Source organism: Pseudoliparis swirei, chromosome 3, assembly GCF_029220125.1.
Source record: "Pseudoliparis swirei isolate HS2019 ecotype Mariana Trench chromosome 3, NWPU_hadal_v1, whole genome shotgun sequence".
Lineage (NCBI taxonomy): Eukaryota > Metazoa > Chordata > Actinopteri > Perciformes > Liparidae > Pseudoliparis > Pseudoliparis swirei.
In genome coordinates, this window is record NC_079390.1 from 16,095,754 (window position 1) to 16,117,811 (window position 22,058).

The 22,058-nt window shown below is 43.8% G+C and overlaps 1 protein-coding gene across 1 annotated transcript; it reads right to left on the reverse strand.

Annotated features, from left to right (window-relative positions):
- Positions 1–1,104: 1,104 nt before the first annotated feature.
- sim2 (SIM bHLH transcription factor 2) lies at positions 1,105–19,864 on the reverse strand. Its single transcript, XM_056442676.1, has 11 exons — positions 19,690–19,864; positions 12,687–12,769; positions 9,785–9,874; positions 9,518–9,626; positions 8,659–8,744; positions 6,677–6,876; positions 6,293–6,399; positions 2,871–3,018; positions 2,623–2,776; positions 2,085–2,409; positions 1,105–1,859 (listed from the first exon to the last, which is right to left on the reverse strand). Exons 1-11 carry the CDS (start codon positions 19,862–19,864, stop codon positions 1,105–1,107), a joined length of 2,232 nt encoding a protein of 743 aa, XP_056298651.1.
- Between the last annotated feature and the right edge of the window lie 2,194 nt (positions 19,865–22,058).

Here is a 22,058-nt window from a genome sequence, read left to right on the forward strand (position 1 = left end):
TGTATATGACTCAAATTAGTTATTTTTTGAGCACAGGTACTTTCCCAAGGTGGAAGTCAGATTAAACCTGTTGCTTACTGAACATGCAGGGTCTGCTACGCCCCTGGTGATGTCACCGTGTTTGCAGAGCTCCGCCTATCGAGTGCAGTGTCATCATAACCAACAGCCTATGATAACCTGTGAGCGGAGCTATGGAAATAAAACCCAAAATGCAATAAACCATAGTTTTCCTTCAAAACAACCTTTATTTATTGTCTACAAACTTGTTTCCATGACACCAATTCCAATATCCAAATGCCACTTCTAGTCATAGAGTTAAGTGTAATGAATGTTTCTAGCTTACATCATGCTCATCACTCCCTCGCCTGCCCACTCTATTGCACCATATTGTGTGTGTGGAAATCACTGATAAGTGAAGTTATGCAATAAGTATATAACGTAGAATAAATAGTAAAATTAAAAACAAAGTCCTGCCTAAATTAATTATTTCTGCCTGTTAAATAAAATTAGATTTTCATTTTAAGAGCTGCTTTACTGGAGACCTGCTGCTGCATCATATACACATAGTTGTACTACACTGGTTCTAGTTAGCTATTGTTTACCAAAAAATAACATTGCTATTTCATTTTTTTTAAACGTATCAAGATTTTTGGATTTTATTGATGTATTCTTGGTATATATGAAGAATCAGTTTCCCTTCAAAACTTCAACCATCCTGATTATCAAATTTAAATAAAGATGGGTTGTGTGTGAATTGTGTTCAAATGAAATGTGTCGATACAAAAATAAAATGTGTGAATTTAATAATTCTTTGAGAACAAAAAAAATCAGGTTGAAGTCATGTAAAACGTTTTGGCCCTAAGTTTGGGTTTAATATTAATAATACAAAATAGTCAAAGTTAAGAAAAATTCCTGCGAAAGCTGTACTACATATATATTCTATAGAAAGCATTGGACGACATGGGAGAGAGAAAGAACTCACGGCTGTAAAGTCCTATTGTGAGTCAAACTATCCTGCAGAAGTGCAAAGGGGACGCGGCGGAGAGGAAAGAGCCCGGCTGGAGGCTTTGAAGCACTCAGAGTCTCCTGCGCTGCGGTCCTGGGTCACCTCTCATTCGTGATGATGACGGATGTGCCGATGTAATGCGGGATCTCTCTGTGGCTCTCGGGCGACGAGCCGGAGCTGGGGCTCTGGCTGTTGCAGCTGTAAGAAGCCGTCTCTCTGCCGTGGTACCCGTGGCCGTCTGATATGTGGCTCAGTGTGGTAAAAGCGGGGGCCTTGAGGGACCCGTGTTTGCCCAGGACCGTGTGAAAGTTCAAAGACACGTACGGGGCTTGGGCTGGAAGTCCAACCCCGACCCCCATACCGATCAACATTCTCCTGTCCTCCTCAGCCGACCTGGGCTGCAGCTCTGCAGCGGCTCCGTGCTGCTGTAGGCCGTCGGCAGGCGGTGGATACGCTGCGGCCGGGGGGCAGTAGGGCGCCTCCATCATACACAGCCGCCTCCTCTGCTCCAGCGCCATCTGCACGGGGAGAGGCTGGCCCGCGCCGTGCAGCGAGCCGATGTGCTCAGCTCTACCCAGGACCAGGTCGCTGAGCAACGGGCAGGCGAGGGCCCGGTCGCCTCGAGGTCCCTCGGCACCTCTGGAGTTATGTCGGACCTCCTGGCCTAAACGCTTACCGTCCTTGGCGGCGTGAGGACCGGGGTGTGGACAAACCTCCGGCAGCTCGCCGTGGACAAGCTTGTAATGTTCGTAGGGTTCTGCCTTCAGTCGGCTGGTAGAAAGTGGGTTTGTGCTGCTGGAACAATCATGGTAGATCTCATCAGGGTGCCTGCGGTCCGCTGCCGGCACTGGGCCTGATGAAGACAACAAATACCACGAGCTGAAATTACACCAGAAGGTCTACTCTACTGAGAGAGAGGAGGGCAGCATTCAGAGCAAGAAACATGTGTACAGCGTCAAGCGTCTTTGGGTATTCATAAAAGAGCTCTAGAAATCTGAATTATTATTATTATTACAGAATGTCCAATTACCTTTGAATGTGTCTTAATGGAGGTAACTGTGTAACTTAAAGAGTGTACCTGTGTACTTATTTGGTGCTGGGGGGATGCTGATGTTGCAACCGACAGACCCTCTGCTGTGCAGGGAGCCGAGGATCTGCTGAGCCAGCTGGGGGGGCGGACCTGAGCTAGGAAGCTGGCTCTGAGCGTCCAGATGCCGGTGATTGTAAGGGTAGTGCAGGGTCAGGTTGTATGTGGGGCCGCAGGACACCTGGTCCGCTTCAGGGCTCAAGCTGGAGCTCCTTTCCCTGCAGGAGGTCAGTGGGTATGGGGATCTCTCCTTCCACAGCCCCCTCTGTGGGGAGCAGCTGGAACGGTCTGGCTGGAAGAGGCTCGCAGCCTGCTGCTGTCCATCAACACAACAGCATGGAGACGGTCACCAATGACAAAACCATTGGAAGTACAGAAATACAATTTACAGCAGAACTATCTAACGTTCTCAATGACATGCTTAGGATTACATTATTTTCTTCAAGATGGGGATGCAAAACATTTTCCATCATAACTGTGTGCAAACAATCACCTTTTGTTTACTCAGTAAGCCAAGAGGAAGGCCCGCCTCAGGATAGTGAGCTGCTCTAAGTTTGGTCTTCATCTTGACTGCTTTGGTTCTGAGTTGTTTGCGGTGGTCCTGAACTGAAGAAAGACCGAGACACGGCTTGGTGGCTCGACTCTGGTCTTCAGACAGCTGAAGCTCCTTGCACTCGACGTCTCTGTGTGCAAATAGGCGGGCACTGTGTATCGTTGTACTGGTTTAACTCAAGGTTTCACATGGAGAATACATGTGGGCAAGGCGCCCTCACTCACGTGAGGACGTAGTTCACACTGACAATACAGTGAGGTCTGGAGGAGCGGCTGTTGTGGACGATGGTGGCGTAGCTCTGCACCCACACCCAGCCTCCATGCTTTGATAACATGCGGTAGTACTTAGTGGTGACCTGCCCCTTCACCAGCACTACAGGAAACACAGAGATCAGGATCAAAGAGAAACATGGCCGAATCAGCCCCGTAGACGTATTCAGGAAGGGCTTCTTTTTATAACCAGCGTTGTGCATCATTCAAAAGGAACATTCATCGATGGGCTAGAACTGAAAACCTGCAATAACAGTTTTTCTGCCACAGAATAAATATGCTGTGAACAAAACACATTGTCAACGAAGAGTTCTAAAAAAAATTCTCTCTCTCTCTTTTAACTCTATTTTGGTCTCTACCAACTCCTGGAGTAAATATCTGGCTCTTCAGCTGCTAAATGCACCAATATGTTCAGCAGCGAGTCTCTAGATGAGTCTGTTTGGTGCTCAGCAGGGAATGAATGGTAAGTTTTTAGTTTTAGTTCTTTTTGAAAACGACATGAGAGCAATGAGTGGGACAGCTAAACAAGTCTTTTTTCTTTTTTGCATTGTCATTTCATTTTTATAAAGTAGACCACAATGCAATGCAGACAAAATGAACTGTATGTTCAGTATGAAATATGATCGTGGTGCTATATAGCCCATAATGACAGCACCATCGGCATCTGTTTCCTCGGTTGTCCTCAGGTCTTCCCAAATGTTTGCAATCTTCTGTTACGGCACCTTGCAACTTTACTTCGTCTGTCTCGACTTCCCCAGCTCCTCGTAGGTATGCTGCTCTGTTCTACCTGCAGTATGATAACTCTCCTCTCACTTAGATCAAGCCACTCGCCCCCGCCCAGCAGTAACCCCATTTCCTTCAGTAGTCTTGCAGTATAAAAGGCCATTTCCACCAGTTCTGGAATCTGTGAACGGATTCATCTCTCTGTGATGGTACCGGACCCGGTAGTGGTTCCTCCACTTAGTATGAAGACCTGTGCTAACCAGCTAGCTCCAGTGTTCACCACAATATTCAACTCCTCTCCTGGCTGGGGATCGTCCCCCCGCCTTGCTCAAGAGATCCACGTCCTTTTGTCTGCCAGCCAGGGAATGCTGGTTGATGTGACCCCGACCGTGTGCCTCACGGCATGGGTCATGAGTACTCGTGCCACTGATAGGCCATCTGTGCTGAGCTCCTGCTGGTGTTCACCTCCCTCCATGGCTCTCCTCACAGCTGCTTCACACTCTCTGTGACAGAGGTGTGATGCTGTCTCCCCACCCAAGCACACCGACCACTCTCATCTGACAGCCAGAGGGGGGCTGGTGTCTGAACCCTCCCACTATGTCACCTCAACACCATCATCCTCCTTGCCTCCAGACTGAGTACCATATCAAGCTGATCACTGACACCCCCCTGCCCCCCTCACTCCTGACACTTTGACCGCCAGGCCAGGTGTGGACTGGTGGGCATGTCTCCCGACACTCCCCCCAGCTCACTCCTCCCCTGCAGGCTCCTCAGCCCCATGCTGGACTGTCCACACACACATGTGATACTGGTACTGCACACCACACTCTCAGGGCTGCAGCACCAGGGGCAGAGGTGAGACTGCTGTTCTGATCCTATAGTTCACTGAACACTGGCCCCTCTGGCAACCTGGACCTGACCCAACAGCCCTGGACAACAGCCCTCCCCATGTGCTTGGATCCTCTTGTCCTGACAGGGTACAACAGGGTGACCATCACCACACAACACCTCAACGACTACTACCTGAAGAGGAGATCCCCCTACCCTACGAGAGACAGTATAACACTCCAGTCCACATCACCACACACACACATGGTGGGTGACACACAGATCACACCAGCAGGCAGGCAAGAGTACAAAAGGTGAGGGCCTGGATTGAGAAGACCTCAGGACGAGAAGGCCTTGCTGGTCTGTGTTGCTGATCACTCTGGTGCCAGGACAGCCAGCCATCCCAGGACACCAGGGAAGAAACAAAGGAGCTACTCTACTGGGAGGCAACAACAACAGACAGTACTCACCACTGGCGGGCACGTGGACTACAGTGGAGGTGTGAGAGCCAGGGAGAGCAACTCACCCATCACGGAGGAAGGACAAACAACACCACACAACACAGACACCAGAGGGCAGGCACCAACAACAGCTAGACTGAGGCAGAGAGACTGAGATTTCCTTTCTTTCCTAGATCACTCAGAGTTCTTGTACTGACGCTCTGACAGGACATTCCTGCTCTGCATCAGGGCCTGCCCACACACACACCACACAGGCTCCACACAGTAGTCACACACACTGACACACACACACACACACACTTACACCAATACACTACCCCTGTTGAGGGTGGATCACAACCAAACAGACTGCCGCTTTGATCATTGCCATTCTTCTGCAACATCACAAATGAAAAGCGTCACATCTGCTGCAGGAACCTGAATCCACCTTCTGCGGCTGAACTACAGCTCTCAACTCAAAAACCCAAGTTAAGAGCTCCAAGGGCTTCTCAGTTTTTTCTAACCCAATGTTCTAGCTCCAGCATTCCTCCTTCCCATCTGAGTGATCCAGGGTAGCCTACATCATCTCTGTGCTTACTGGTTGGGTCTGGCACTGGGCCAAATGGGACAGCGAGTGTCTGGTCTCCCACTCAGAAAAGCTATTCACCACAGAACTCTAGAAGTGGGATCCTCGTTCTTTCTCTCATGACTTATATAATAGTGAGTTGGTCAGATGTCATTTTAAATAAACTGGCTGCCCCCGGGATCCTCCCATTCATGAGAACCTGGTCATGCCTTTGGCTTCAACAAACATTGGCAGAACCCAAGTTATGACCACTCTGAGACTAAATAACCCTCACCTGTCTTGGCCTTGATGGCCTCTTCAGAAGCCTTTGGAGAATGCACCGCACATGCTGCGCATGCTCCTGCTCGGACTTCAAGACAGACACACAGGATCCTCAGAGTGGTCATTGCTTAGGTTTTGAGCCAGACAAGGAGAGCTGGTCATTCCTTCTGCTCTGTTTAACCTGCTACTAACTCTCCTGTCATTTCAGATCCAGCCATCCCCCCTTGCCCTGCAGTAACCTCTTGTCCGGCCATACCCATCACCCCGTCATACCTATTCACCTGTTATAGATCCCAGCCTTATTCTGCCTACCTGATCCATGGATTGGTGATTCTCTCCCTAACCCTTTCTAGACGTTGCTTTTGACCGTTGCCTGTGTCTTGGAACCAAACTTTGTGTATTGGCCTGTGAGTCATGTTAGGGGGCTCAAGATGGCAGTTTTTCTCAGTCACTACATTGTTCATTCATCATTGTTGATATGTTACTTCACTTCTATATACTCTACCACCCAAGTCTTACGAAGGATTTGGAGGACTCACATATATGGTGAGCATAGCGTAGATGGAAAACGTCACAGGCGTGGACGTGGTGGTAGAGAGTCTTCTCTATCAGGTCCTGAGGCTCATAGCCTGTCAGCTCTGCCACCCTGGCTCCAGCACACAGGAGAGAGGGCACAAGCTTACAGTCAGGGGGTTGATTTGATCAAGTGCATTCCAATGTTCACTTAACAATACGGCACTTAACTAATGTATATTATGTACATATTTAAATATTGTTACCGTGTGCATGCGTTGTAGGAAGGGTGTATTTTTAATTAAATGTTCTTTTCTTTTATGTACATTTTCCCACAGTGACCATCAACATATCATGATACCATAGCTTTCCTCTTTTTATCCGCTCGCTCAGTAAAGTGACCGTCCTACCTCGTGTCCAGGAAAATGAGTTTTAAGTCCAGGCTGGCTCGGAACATGAACATGTTGCTGTGGAGTTTGATCTCAGTGATGCCGCTGGGGGGCAGGGAGTGGCCGACTGCCACCAGACCCACAGTCTGATAACTGGATTCATACAGCGCCATGTCCATCATGTACTGACGCACTTTAAGGTAACCGCTGCAGTGGATAACCTGGTGAGCCACAGCAGGACACCAACGCATTACACATTCACACATTCACACATTCAAAGGAATTCAGAGTGACAGAACAAGTTCAAAAGGGTTTGGACCAAACAACAGATCCTGGTGCTTTCTAAACCAAACTGTTCAACAGCAGAATTGGATAGGAACTGTTTTTATCTTTTTAGAAGGCATATTAGATCGAGGGCCGTGCTCCACCACGATGCCCAGCGCATTTCTGTGCAGGACTTTTGCAGTTTATCTGTCAGAGGACCTCTGCAGTGCTCAGGCTGGATGTTACCGTTGTTGTGGTTGGACAGCAAGAGAGGGTTAGGGTTAGGGTTCCTCTGTGGTCTGATCACCTTTTCAGAAACTAAGCTGAAATATCACCAACTGGGAGTGTAACTTATCCCGAACAGCCTTAACCTTTAGGATTTATGCAAATAACAAATCCTGTTGGAGGCCCACACATATGAAATAGAAACAGCAGTGTGCATGTAGCTGCAGCTCTATGCGTGCACGCGTAGCCCTCTAACTGTTTACCCAGCTGGCTCTCCAGTTCCTTTTGTTGTGTTCATGAGGAGTCGAGCAGCTACTCCTTCAGAGGGAATGCTGAATGCATTGATCTGTCTCTGTGCAGAGGCAATGCTGCAGGCGCCAAAACAATAAGCAAGTTTGTAACCTCTATTTTCTGAATGTATGCAGTAAAATAGGGCTACGATATTAATAGCGGGTTTTTTTAAGTGTTAGCAAACAATATCTTTCATATCACAGAGGGTCATTCTAGTCGGCCCTCACTTTACCCTTTTTGTGTTGTAAATGATAAATGAACCTTTACTTGTACAGATCTTTTCAATTTTTTAGACCACTCAAAGCACCTTAACACTACATGACATAATTTACCCATTCACACACATTCACACACATTCATCCACCTCCCCGTCAGTAGTAACTCACATTCACACACATTCATACACCGTAAGCACAGCTACGGGAGCAATTCTGGGGTTAAGTGTCTTGCGCAAGGACACATGGACATAGGCTAGCGTAGTCGGGAATCGAACCACCGATCCTCTAATTGAAGGATGACCGTTCTCCCCACTGAGCCACAGTCGACAGAGAAAACTGATTAATGAATTATATATAGTGTATATTGCTTTTGACAAGATACACTGTATGTTTAAATATATATGTTTTGTTATTTATATACTAGTAACATTACCTATATTGATGTTAATTCAATCGAACAGCATAAACAAAACAATGAGTTAAATATTTGCACATTCTTCATGCATCCATCGCTCCACGAGTTTGTTATGAATATGCTGTTTCAAACAAGCCAACAGTTCCCTGTCTTCCCTCAGGAGTGCTCGCTCTCTGTCTTTCTGGTCCGGGCTGCTCACTCACCTGTTGCACAGAGCATCTCATGTGTGCTCGCAAGGATTATGTGGGCCTCTATTCATTTAAGTAATAAGACAGAGATCCGACAGCAGCTTTAGTCTTTATGAGGGGCAGCCGAATATTCCTGGATGTCCTAAATTTGTAGCCAGCTAATGACCAATGACTTGTTTAAGTATCACTGACTTGTTTAAGTATCACTGCATGAAATGAAATCACTTCCACATCCCCAAGTTACCATAAATGAAATCATTGTGTGTGTGTGTGTGTGTGTGTGTGTGTGTGTGTGTGTGTGTGTGTGTGTGTGTGTGTGTGTGTGTGTGTGTGTGTGTGTGTGTGTGTGTGTGTGTGTGTGTGTGTGTGTCAAAGTAGTGACCATCCAGTGGCTACACCTACCTTATATCCTCCACATGTAAGTCCTGCATTTCGTTTAGCCAGGACACACTTCATCCTCAAGAAGAACGAGCGCTCGAGTTCATACTCTGTCACACAAACACACATTACAGAGAAAGTACACGCATGTTATATTGTGTTTTACAATGCAACCTCCAAGTGCTGTGGTCACCAAGAAGCTCTAAAATAATCGAAAATTGAGTCAATTTATGAATAAATTAGAGATTGTATTTGTTTTTACACACAAGTATATTCAAATATGCACCTTACTGAGCAGCTTAAACCAGTGTAGTAAGAGGGACCTACGGAGAACGAAGCCGTAACTCTATCGTAAAGCAAGATGTTGTAGGTAGACACCTCATGACCCGCAGACATGTATTCATATGGCAGGTACTTTTGTTGGAGGAAACCTCCGACCGAAATGATGTAGGCCTACAATCCAAGCCACAGGTCCACATGAAAGGCTGTACAAAGCTGCTCTGACAAGGAAGGAGTCTGAGGTCGGACCACCAGCCAGACACTCCTCCAGCACCACGACGAACCAGCCAACATCATTCAAGATATCTTATAGCCTGCAACCCACATTTTAAAGATGCAGGCCACTCACTATGTCTTCTAGTCCAGGAATATTGTTTGTAAAGTAAAATAATGGGTTATGCAAGAAACTGTCATTATATTATAATGTGCATTACACTGAATTCATCAAGACAACAGGAACACATGTTATAGTTTAGTATCATAGCACATAAAGCTCTGCTTCTAATACAAATCCTGGTTCTCTGTGCTGCTGAGATCCATTTACAGTCAGGGTGACATTCAGGACATGTGCACGGGAGCCTGGAGATTGAGGCTCTTCAGGTACCTGGGGAGAAGTGATGATGTGGGGGCTGACAGATACCCAGCACTGCTGTCATCTCATCGTGGTCGGACGGGTGGATATACTCAAAAATGCTGTTTCCTGTCAGCTCCACCTGAGGGACACACATATCCAACACTCGCTCATGAATGTGCAGAAACGAGCTACATCGCAACTGACCGAGCAAAACAAAAACACATAAACCATGTGTCACATGCCTCTTATTCTGCTTTGTGTTGCTTACGTCCGGGGGGGGGGGGGGGGGGGTCTTACCTGGGACAAGCCGAGATGGACTGACGCCGTTTCAGAGATGTACATGATTTTACCATCAGCGGCAACGACGAACACGAAGCCATCCAGAGTCTGGGGGAGCGGTAACAAAGCACTTTCTATTAAACACAAATCAGTAATGTGAACTATTCTACAGTGATCCGTGCCTTTACATTCACCCGTATGATGTATGAATGGATGGTGCCGTTGTTTTGAGACTTTCCAGCCCTGCCCCATATGTATTCTTATTCAGCAAACTTTAATTAGTGTGCATATTTTCTTATTATTTATCCCTGACTCCATCCATCCATCCATTGTCATCCGCTTATTCCGCTGTCGGGTCGCGGGGGCAGCAGACCCAGCAGGCTGACCCAGACTTCCCTCTCACCCGCAACATTTTCCAGCTTATTCTGGGGGATCCCGAGACTTTTGTTAAGCTTCTTTATTATTACTTTTCAATTAAGAAAAACTGAGGGAAGTGTAAGTGTCTTTATAAAAATATTATTAAAAACAAACTCATTTCTATTTTTTTTATTTTATGTTCTAGTATTAAATGAATTCTTGTAACTGCATCTTCTTTCTGTGTTTCTGTTTTTGATGCATGGCAACATAAATCTACAATCATTTTTCTTAAAAAATTGGTTTAAAATAATAAGTAGAATAAAAGAAGAAATTATGTGCCTTCACTCTTTAAAAATATTGAATACAAATATACTGATAGTTAACATTTTGCAGACGCATTGATCATTTTAATGTGTCTGATTAATATGTCACTGAATTTTTTTTAACCCTTGTGTTGCCTTCGGGTCATTTTGACCCGATTCAATATTTAACCCTCCTGTCGCCTTCGGGTCAATTTGACCCGATTCAATGTTTAATGTCGGTGTTCTTTCGGGAGTCAACAAACAAACATAAAGTACCTCACACTTAAACTTGGAAAACAATATTAATTCTAATAATTTTCTGGAGATTTTAATAGCTGGGGTCATATTGACCTCAAGGGTAAAATATGTTAGTAAATATAAAGGTAACAGGAGGGTTAAACATTGAATCGGGTCATATTGACCCGAAGGCGACAGGAGGGTGAAACATTGAATCGGGTCAAAATGACCCGAAGGCAACACAAGGGTTAAACAGCTTCAAGGATTTAATCCATTGTTTGAATAAACATCCTGCATCGTAGCATGCTACTGGAGAACAACATGTGAGCAAGAATATTTCAGAGGGGGCAAATTATGAAATGGTAAAACAACAATTGAATGTTGTTTAATGTGCAAAAGTTGGTCCAATGCAACCCGTCTTCATACAGAATATTATGGACAGAGGAGTTTAGAGGCCCAGCAGAACTCTAAACTCTTATTCAGCCACTTCCTCAGAGACCGCAGCTGCACATATTTCAAGAGGCCTGTTGTGTTTGACGCTTATAACGACACGATGAGTACCTACATGTATTTTAAAAAGTGACAGCACTGAGTATTAACTGACAACTGGACCATGGATCATGTCATATAAAGGCCAAGCTCAAGCCTCTGACTTATCTATTTGCTTTGTTGGTGCCTCTGTTGCTTGTGACTTTTATTATTTATTTGGTTATAAATGTCTCCTTCCTGCAAGTAATGGGAGAATTCACAATCATAATTAATAATTATTATAATAATATTATTAATCGAGAAAAATGTTCCCCAAAAATGTTTGTATTGATCTCAAAAACCGCTATAAATAAATTGGGTTAAATCTGAGTGTTTAATATATGTGTGAAAGCAAATACAGGAGAAGAGAGAGCACAATAAAATAAAACAAATTAAATAAAACAACTAATTCTGAGCAGTAGTGCTGACAGAGGTATCTGTAGCCTTTTTAAACATAGAGAGGCCAAATTAATTTGCTTGGCCTACTAATTTGTCTCATGAACGAGTAAAACAGTTAGTAAAAAAAATATTTAAAGTATGGAAAAACGGTAACCACGAGTGGCGTTGGCAGTGATTTGGAGTCACAGGGTTTGGTTCAGAAAGCAAACATTATCCTCTATGGGGGTTTTTAGAGGCTGTGACAATTATAGCCAATCAGATCCACGACTGTCATCCCCTTTAAACACGCTGCTCTCGCCGCCATGACGCAATAACAGCTTGTAGATCCTGTCAGGAGTTTTCCTCCGAGGGAACTTTTTACTGTCTAGAGCAGATGATGTCTCTTCTTTAGCTGAATTGAATTCAACTTTCTGGACACATTTAAGAAGAACGTGCATGGTTACCGTGCGTAAAATTTTGCAATGATCCATACAAGAACCATCACCAGTTAAATATCAAGTAGAATTTTATGTAATTGACCTCATGATCAGAATTGCTGCTTGAAGTGGGATGACGAGCAAAATAACTGTAATTTCCAAGATGTTCCGTGTTTTTCCCACAGTTAAAGTGTCCGTATTGTATTATTTACAGCATTTAATTGAAAATACAGTATTTTTTATTTTGTAAAATTTTTTTTAATGGTTTATTTAATAAGGGACAGTGCACATTGATAAAAACATTGCAGTAAATGTGCCAGAGTTAGCCAAGAGGCTATTTTTCATCTGTAGTCCCAATGTTGCTGATGTTAAGAACAAACCTATTGACTGATGAATTTGACTGTTTATGATGTAATAATAAAGAAGCCCAAATGTGTTGCACATTTCAAATGTAATTGTGTTAGGATAATTTGGTGTAAAATCAGATTTAGCCGGGAGGGTACTACCTGATGACCCCCCAATCTAACGTAGCATAGCATAGCACAGCGACTTCTAAAATAGCTCAGCACACATTAGCACACAGAGATATCTTTTGGTATCAGTTTCCAGCTGCACTTCACAGTACTGTCCTCTACTCCAGCAGGACGCACAAGAACACAGTTGGTTGTTTCCTGTACTGACTTGTAAAAGGTGGGAGCCCAGTTCTTTGGCCATGCTGTCCAGAGGACTAAGCCTTGTTGTTCGACCCCATCCATCACCCAGACCTGCAGAGAGAGACAGACACGGTAAGACAGCCAGGGGGACTGACATCAGACAGGAGACAAATACTCAGGGAGAAAGAGTCCACCCTAAACATGCACGTTTGACATCGTGCAGATGAAGTGCATCAACATGTTGTGAAGAAATCCAAATGAATTGAACTTTGACCCCCAGATATGCTGACAAGGTTCTGGCATTGACAATGAATCAAAGTTATGACGCCATCTTGTGCATCTTTAAACTTCCAGAGTTAATGAACTCATTCTCTGATACCACCTGGACATGGGTTTATATATATATACATATTAGTATTGTGTATTGTGTATGCATATATGTTATACATATACATACATATTTTATTTTATATTTTACTTTGTATATTCCTATATCTTTCATCCCTGTTTTTTATATATTATTTTTTATTCTTGTGTGTTTAGTTTATTGGTGCTGCTACTGTGACGACAAATTTCCCCTTGGGGATTAATAAAGTATATATCTATCTATCTATCTATCTATATATATATACATATATGTATATATACATATATATTGGAGAGGAAGTACTCTGTTGGGAATTTTAAATTGCAACTATTTAACAATGTTTTATTACATTTTAAAAAATGATATTTTTGAATTCAAGACAGGATTGACGGTTCTTTGCACGCTGTTGCTCTTGTAAGTGTTCAGGGATATGACATGAAACATAAGACATGATCTGTTTACCTTATTCAGGTAACTCTGCCTGTGAAGTATCATTTCTCTACTAATTGGCAGGTATTATCGGGTCTGGCATATACATGTCTCCAATAACAGCACGAATAAAAAAACATTTAATTTTGGAATTATCAGCATTTTAGAACTGGGCTCATGTCATTACATCAATCCAAATCTCCCCACTTGTCTTCTCTTCAACGGATTAACTCCATTACTTAATTTGGGGACACACATGCAAGCACATGCTCAATATCCCGGTTATGATTCGATGATCACATGCAGAGCGAATGGAACGTAAGGAAGCTAATCTAGTTACGTCTCTGATTCCTATACGCAGCGCTGTGGGAAAATAAACATGCAAAACAGCAAAGCGATTCAATAATCGATACGACAGCGAGGCGAGTTCAGCAGTCCGCCTGCACACTCTTCTAAGCAGCAACATTTAACACAAGTTACTAATTCAGACAAATGCTGTTATAATTCAACTAGCAAATGTGGCCATTGTGACTCTATGGGTCACGCTAACTTTAAACTCATCTTGTAGAGACTCGGCTGGCCGTCACCTCACATGACCCTTATTGCTATCTGTCACTTTACAGGCTGTGCTGTCCTCTATTCAGCCTGGTTCTCTGTTCTCGTGGCCTCTGCTATGAGCTAAACGTACAATTGCAGTTTTCACATCTCAACGTTTACAGAATGGATTGGCACCAAATGGTGGACGGACAGTCGTGGTCCCCGGGGGATGAATCCTCATGACTGCAGATAGTTCCCTCTCAGTGTAGGCGGTATTCTCAGCTGATCGCCATAGTGATGGTGTGTTAAAGTAATATCAATAGCAACGAAACACAGTGTACGACTTTTCAAAAATCCAGATTGAGTAGATTAAAAGTTGTAAGCATGTTAGCACACTGCCTTTGGCCTTCAGTTCAAAGTGCTGCTGTACTTTTGTAAAGCCGGATAGAGTTGCTAGCCGGGCTGTAGTCTTATTAAAATGTATTTACATTCCCCTCCATTGTATTGGGTTTGGGGAAGATACTGTTCTGTAAACCTGGACGAAAGAAACCAAAACTATTGGTACCTCTTCAACCCACATGCTCCTCCATAGGTTGGGCTCGCTGACAGAGAGGTTAGCTAGACTCCGATCTCTGAACCCATTGTTCTGACAACGGACAGGTTTGGTCGAGCCAGCAGATTTCAGGGCCAAGACTTCCTTTTTAGTGTGGCGCTGATGGTTTACAGTCCATACAAAACCAGAGTGGAGTTGAAGGACTTCTTGTAAAACCAGATTGATTTGTAAATTAAATTGCAACATTTTAAACCAATAAATAGCTAAATCTTCATCAGACGACAGCCGGTGGATCCCCAGATTGCATTTGGTTCTTTGGTCTCTCTCCACATGTACCGTTTACCTGCATGCAGCCAAAGCCCGCTCACATATGATCAATACTACTCGAGACCACTGACGGAATATGAAGGTAGAATCTGTTTCTAGAGGTCAGATCGCCACCAACGCACATGGTGCAGAGGGCTAGAGGACGAGAGCACTCAGTCCACATTTTGGGGACCAACAGATTGCACGCTCACTCCTTGAAAGTGTTTTATATTTGTGTTAGTTTAGCGTAGCTTTTATTTAAAGCAGCAAACTTCATATATATATTTACAGTGTATGGCCGTGATCATTTTCCTAACTTCTACTTCTACGACTCGGAGAAGAGCTCGAGCGTGTCTGGCTTAGAGACTCTTTTCCACTTTGTGCTTTAGGCTGAGGTCAAAATCTAACACGTTGTATTTCCAACTGGTCACATACTGAGGCTGGGTGATAGGTGTCACTTTCAGATGACGCTCCACTATGGTGGCAGTCAACGCTGTGAATTCAATCAAAAACACTTGCTTTGGGTTTACGGCAAAAAAAAGTTTAGTTTGATTTCGAAAAAACATCAAGTTTAAAGTTAAAATAGGAAAGTAAAACATAAACAACGTAACATAAGTACGGAAAACACATGACAAACATCACTAAACTAACTTTGGGACATAATCACCCGTCTCCAACACTGGCCTGCTGTTAGAAAGTCCAGTGTTTATTTGATCCATCCACCTCCACCCCTCACTCCCGTCCTGGGTTATACACTCACTACTCTCACTATGATCACACTCTTAACAATGTTGCCTTGTCGGTATCAGACTTGACAAAGCGCCTGTATTTGACGAGAACTGACTGTAAAAATAATATTCTGTATTAAGTTTTGTGTGTGAGCAGCTCAAGACAAGGAGCACATTGGAGGAAGCAGAGGGATCTGTCATCACCTCATCAGGAAGGACTGAAATGTTAAGTGCCTGACACTTCAAATTGAATCTCTCTTTTTTCTTCTTCTCCATAATCCAGGCTGGCATTCAGAGACCCCGGTGTCTGTGCTGCTTCTCACAAAAATCAAATGCGCGGGAGGGTGAACCATGAGGCGTATCACGACCCTGGCTGCTTCTCACTGCTTATTCTTCTGAGAATGCCCCCATCGGGGGTGTCCTGAGATCTACAAGGTGTCACCCTCCACTTCTCACTGGTACAAACATTTGGTTTTCTTCAGGTGGGGGCCGACCCACTACGTCCCATATTCCAATCAGAGTTTCCCTCTCAAACTGATAACACAAAGCAACACGTTACATAATACACTGATGGCATGAAGGTGCTCCACAATAAATGTGTTATATTGCTCAACTGCTAACATTCTAGACCTGAACTTCTTTAAAAGCTAAATACACACACATGTGCAGATATTTAGATAATTTCCCGCATTAGTCTTTTAGAAGCCTCCATTGATATGTATTTCATTTCTACACTCAAAGAAATGACTCATTGGATGAACTCAATTAAATTGTTGGCAGGTTTTCCATCCAATAATTATATGTAACTCCAACTCAAATTTAGCACATCAGTGCAATAAAATGTAATTAAGTTAGTCCAACTCATTTGTATCAAATACATCTAAAATAAAATAACGATATTCATTAAATTAAATTAATTTGTGTTTGTCCAACTCAAAATATAAACTAACTAACTAAATATGCAAACTCTACACAGAAGGAACGCCCCGACTGGGAATTGAACTCACGCTGTGAGGCGACAGTGCTAGCCACTACACCACCGTACAGCCCTGAAAGTGTTTTCACCTCATGCAAACAACTGATTTTCAGCTGGTGCATGCGCAAAGGGTAGTCCTCAATGAAACACATTTTTTTTGAGTTGATATGCACACCATCTAACCTAAATAAATCTAATAAATGAAAGTATTCCTACATTTTGTGTTACACCCATTCAATATAAATATCTTCGTTTTGTAATTGATTTATTTAAATGTATCAAACACTATTTAAATGTGTCACCTCGAAGAAGGGCTTCAATCGTTTTTTTGAGTATAGAGAATCTTTTCCTGCATACCGTTTTGCTGAAAGCCTGCAGAGCTGTGTTTCTGGTCAGCTCGTAGAATCAATTCTGCTTTTCACATCATTTGTAATTCCATATCTGTGCTGCTGGAATTTTGGCACCGACGTGTTATTGGGAAATACTGAATGCTGAATCTAAGTTGCAAAGAAAAAGGGCACGAAACCTCAACGTGCACATATTTTCTGTTTCAAAACTGTAGTTGGAGAAACGGGCATTATAAGTGACAAAGCTATAAAAGTAAAAGTACACTGAAAGGTATAAATATACAGTATACATATTTTTTAATGCAAAATATATTATATATGCACAATGTTTGAAATGGAACTACTAAAGCACCAGTGCCTCTATTTTGTAAGACAAACTTGCGTTTGAGTTAATATTTTGCTTTTTATCTCATTATTTTTACTACATTATTGTAGCTATGATGATGTCCAGAGTTACACACATTTATTTATGATATAATACTACTCTACAGAGACTATTTTTTACTGAATTATAAGCTATGTTTAACAACAGATAATTGCTGTTTATTGAAAAAAAAGTGTTAAACTTGTACACACAAATTAATAATTTAGTGTAAATCTAAATATTAGAAGCTTCATATAAACCTACAAATGTGAGCTCAACCCGTTCTTTATCTGTTGAGACCTTGCTGGGTTCCTGAGGTTCTTATTTCCATAATAACCAACATCGTGGCCAAAATTTAAAAAATGTCTAAATCTTAATAGAAACATAAAATAAAATGAAATGCGGAATTATATGCAAAAAATATGCAAAACCGCACACGTTCAAATATTCGCCGTTCGGTGTCCACGCGCATTAATACTGTTATTAGGCCCCATTTGCTTGTTTGTTTTTAATTTGTTACACAGTGTGAATAAAAATGGATGGGTCCGCTGTTCCGCGGTGGTGTGTTCAAAAGTATCGAAATTAATTAAATCTACATTTTTACATGTTATTATCACGTGCTTTTCCACTTCTGAATGCAACTATTTAATACTATTTACAGCTGGAGATCACCGAAAGGTACGTGTCTTATCCTGTCTGTTTATATTTACACTGACACGATAACTCGTTATACTCTTCTTCTTCTTCTTCTTCTTCTTCTTCTTCTTCTTCTTCTTCTTCCGAGCATTAAATCGGAGGGTCATAAACGCGTCACATTAACAGCTTCCACGCGCCTCGAGCTAACTCACAGTTTTTGTTTTACAGACTTCCCCGAGTCCCGCGGCTCTGAATTACGGAGCTTTAACGGGATTACGGGGCCACAAATATAATCCAGCACAGATGGATTCGGGAGGATTCTGGATTTCTTTAAACGCACCGTCGGCTTTAGGGACGTTTAAGTGCGCGAGCGCTGCAGCCGGCCTGCTGCCGCTGAGGAGTTCACTGCGCCTCGGACAAAGAGGTCGCGGCGGCGGCTTCGCCGGACTGTGGACGGGTGGCCCGGCCACAGAGGGCCGCGTGTTCACTGACTCTATGAGTGATGACAGAGAGGAAGGGCTCTGTTTGCCTGCCCTCTAACCCGCCCGGCGGAGCTGCATGCGGCCTTAATGAAATAATTCACCTTGATGAATGAGTGAGGTGGTTAAACGAGACATCGGCTTTTAATCAGAGTGGGAAAGAAACCATAACACTTCGATGACACCCTAATTAACAAGATTGGTTTAACACCCCGGAGATGATGATTGAGCGAAAGAGCAAACTCTCACTTTCTTTCTTCCCCCCCCCTTTTTTTTTCTGCGTGGAAAACTGTATTGGATAGTAACGGCATCGGTAGGCCCGATAATAAATAATACCAATCAACCAATTGAACTACTAATATTGTTATCATAACATAGCTTTCACGCAAAATTCTAGTAAAAATAAATAAATAAAAGGCTCCAACATTTAAAGGGCCTAACACGTTTTCAGAGAAAAGTGACCAGGCTTTTTAAAAGTGTAAACAACTTTTTTTGATTAATTAATATAATTGGATTTTTTAAAGCTGTAAAAATTACAAATTAAATGAATAAATACAGGCACCCATTATGGTTTACAACCTTTGGCTTGAGTCAAAGTGCGACATTTATGTTAACTCTTCGGGAAAATACACTGGTTCATTTAAAAATATTTAGTCAAATTCAGTTGTTACCGTTGGTACATAAATGGTCTTCTCATGTTAAATCTGAAATATAAAGCATTAGTAAATAAATAATGCAATTAGGTAGGATTGCACGGAGGACGTTTTAAACAGGCAAAAGAAGTGCATGGATCTATTTCTTCCCATAGTGCAGTTTTAGATTTGTCCTTTTCATACAGACAATTTAAGAGAAACAACTCCTCTTAATAAGTTGGATGTTATACGACTCAGAGCTCCCGCATGTTAAGTCTTTCTTAACACATTTCTTATTCCTCTTCTTACACATAGCCCCCCCCCCCCCCCCAATCCCACCCCCACACACACTGGAACATATAATAAATATAGATTTGGTCATATATGTGACATATATTATGGAATAGCGCATGTGCAATTCAAACAGCATGCAATAAACTGAAAAGCTATTTTTCATATTTCAGTTGAATGGATGTCTCGTCCTTTCTTACACAGAATGGCTATCAATTGACAATCCATATTATAAATCAATTAAATATATCAATATCTGAATATGTCACTATAATACATGCTCGTTCCTCTGTTCCCCTTTCGGTCCTCTGAATGTGACATTGTAATGGGCCCTGCTTCTTCTACAGGGCCGACATGACCCCCATTAGTGCTGCGGCTGTTCCTACCGTCCGGGAACACTGCCCTCATCTTGAGGTAGCTGCTGGTCAGTCGGATGATGGAGGCCTTGTCAAGCTGGGAGGTGATGGCCGCCGGCAGAGGCAGCAGCTTGGCCAGCTCGTAAAACTCCCCGTTCTCCTTCTCCCGCCGTGTCTTCGCTGCGTTTTTGCACTTTTCCTTCATCTTCTCTGGAAGTTTCACATCAATGACTGTTGGATAAAAGTAAGTCTTTGCCCAAAGACCCGAGTAACAAATACCGTTGTGTTACTGCGAGGCGGGCACGCGCTCCCGAAGTATCCCCGACGTCCAGATGCCTGTTCGGTGCAACTTTAAATGACGAAGAACTGACCGGACTTGGCGTGTTTCGTTTATCCCATCGGCCGCTCAACGCACCACGACCGCGGGAGAGGAGCTGCACGTGTCGGAACCATCCCGATCCAACTTCACCTGTTCAACGGCAGGACAAGTCGCGCTGAACGCCACGTCCCGTTTCCACGGTGAGCTGTCAGTGTCCCGCGCGTCTATTCATCCACCCAGATGTCCAGACATCAGAGCCCCCCCCCCCTCCACACACACACATACACACACACTCCGGACATCGCGCGTATCATGTCTCGTGCGCCGAAGAAGGGAACAACAAAAGGAACACTTACTGAAGTTATTAGAGGCGCGAGCTATAAACTGATAGAACAGAGCAACAGAAGAGTGCGAGCTGAGCGTGTGTGGAACCCTCAGACAGACCACCCCGGAGTCTCTCTCTCTCTCTCTCTCTCTCTCTCTCTCTCTCTCTCTCTCTCTGGGTGCGCCTGTGTCTGTGTGTGTGTAAGAACTACAAACTCGGCTCCACACTTTACACAATGGCTCCATGCTACTTTAGGCTAATGCAAAATGTTTTTTACTGAATTATATGTGTGTGTCATCTGTACGGCTCCCATAACCTGTGTTCATTCATTGAAGGATTTAAGGAGCATGTACTGTCGTTGTGCATCACGGGGATGCACAACGACATTCAGCTGTCGCCTGTTTTCAACAACGTGACAAACAGAGCAAAACAAAAACAGTGGGACATTGCTGTAGTACATAAATACATTCTTAAAATCGGCATCATCAGGAATGTAAACTGCACCAACAAAAACAATTCTGTGTGCAGATAATATAGCCGACATCCCCACATGAGGACAATTAAACATTGTCCATGAACTCTGTGTTTGAGCACCAAACTTCATGATGTAAACACAATGTCCAGCTCCTCTTGTCCCACCGGAGTCCTGCGGTCCGCCCCCCGAGTCCAGCTTGGAGCCAGGTCTCCGTGATCTTACTTCTCTACTGCCGGGCATCAGACATCAAAGAGCATGCTGGGTAGTGGAGTAGCCTTTGGTCTTTGCCAGCTTAGCTTAGCTGTGTCCATATACTAAAGACATTGGATTGCTTTTGTCGTGAGAAACGGTCCTTGGCTGGACTCTTATGAGGAATGTTGTGATTATGTAGTCATGATCCTAACCCCCGGAGCCACCATCCACGCCTACGGGGATGGGCAGTGGAACTCGGCTAGGGCGGGGAACTGTATGGCACCTAACTGGTTCTAGGATGTGACATTTCACTTCTCGGCCAGAACAAACACCATGTTAGAGCACACGTTGATTCATAAGTCTACCTGGAACCACAACGCTCCAGTTCAAAGGTCAACGACCGTACTATCAGATCTGCAGCCATGTCGTGGACATTCGGATGAAGGGAGGAGCAATCCAGGAGGGGAGGGTCTTACAACCCATCAGGCCTGGTCCACACCGCACTGCTCACCCTCCCTCTGATAGCTCCTGCCAGGGAACAGATCTCTCCAACATATCCAGCCAGGCGAGGGACGAACCGCAGCCACGTTCAGGTGGCGTGACTTTATAGCCGACCCTTCCACCATGCAGCATCAGGCGTGGCTCATCAGCTAACAGTGGCTTAAAAACATGAAACACATGTGCATATTCATATAGGAATCTGTCAATGAAACAAAAGTAGATCTAATTTATATCTTTATTGAGACAATTGTACTTTTTTAAATGGAAAAATCATGTCAGGCCCAAGTTATTCAAACCGGATGGAAGGAGACTCAGGAGGAGTGCTGCCAGGGACCAAGTCTTCATCTTTGGAAGGTTCTTTGAGGGGTCATGGGAGCTCGGTCTGGACATAACCCGATTGAGATCTGTGTTAATATTCTCCACCATGTGTGTCCCGAACCACCGGCTCTGTTCCCGATCTTCAGGGACTGGATCTCAAGACACAGCCGGAGGGAGGAGATTGTCCGGTTGTGGAGGTCTCAGAATGGCTAATCTGCTCTTTGCAGATGATGTTTCGTCAGCTTCATCAGACCGTAGCCACTCGAGAC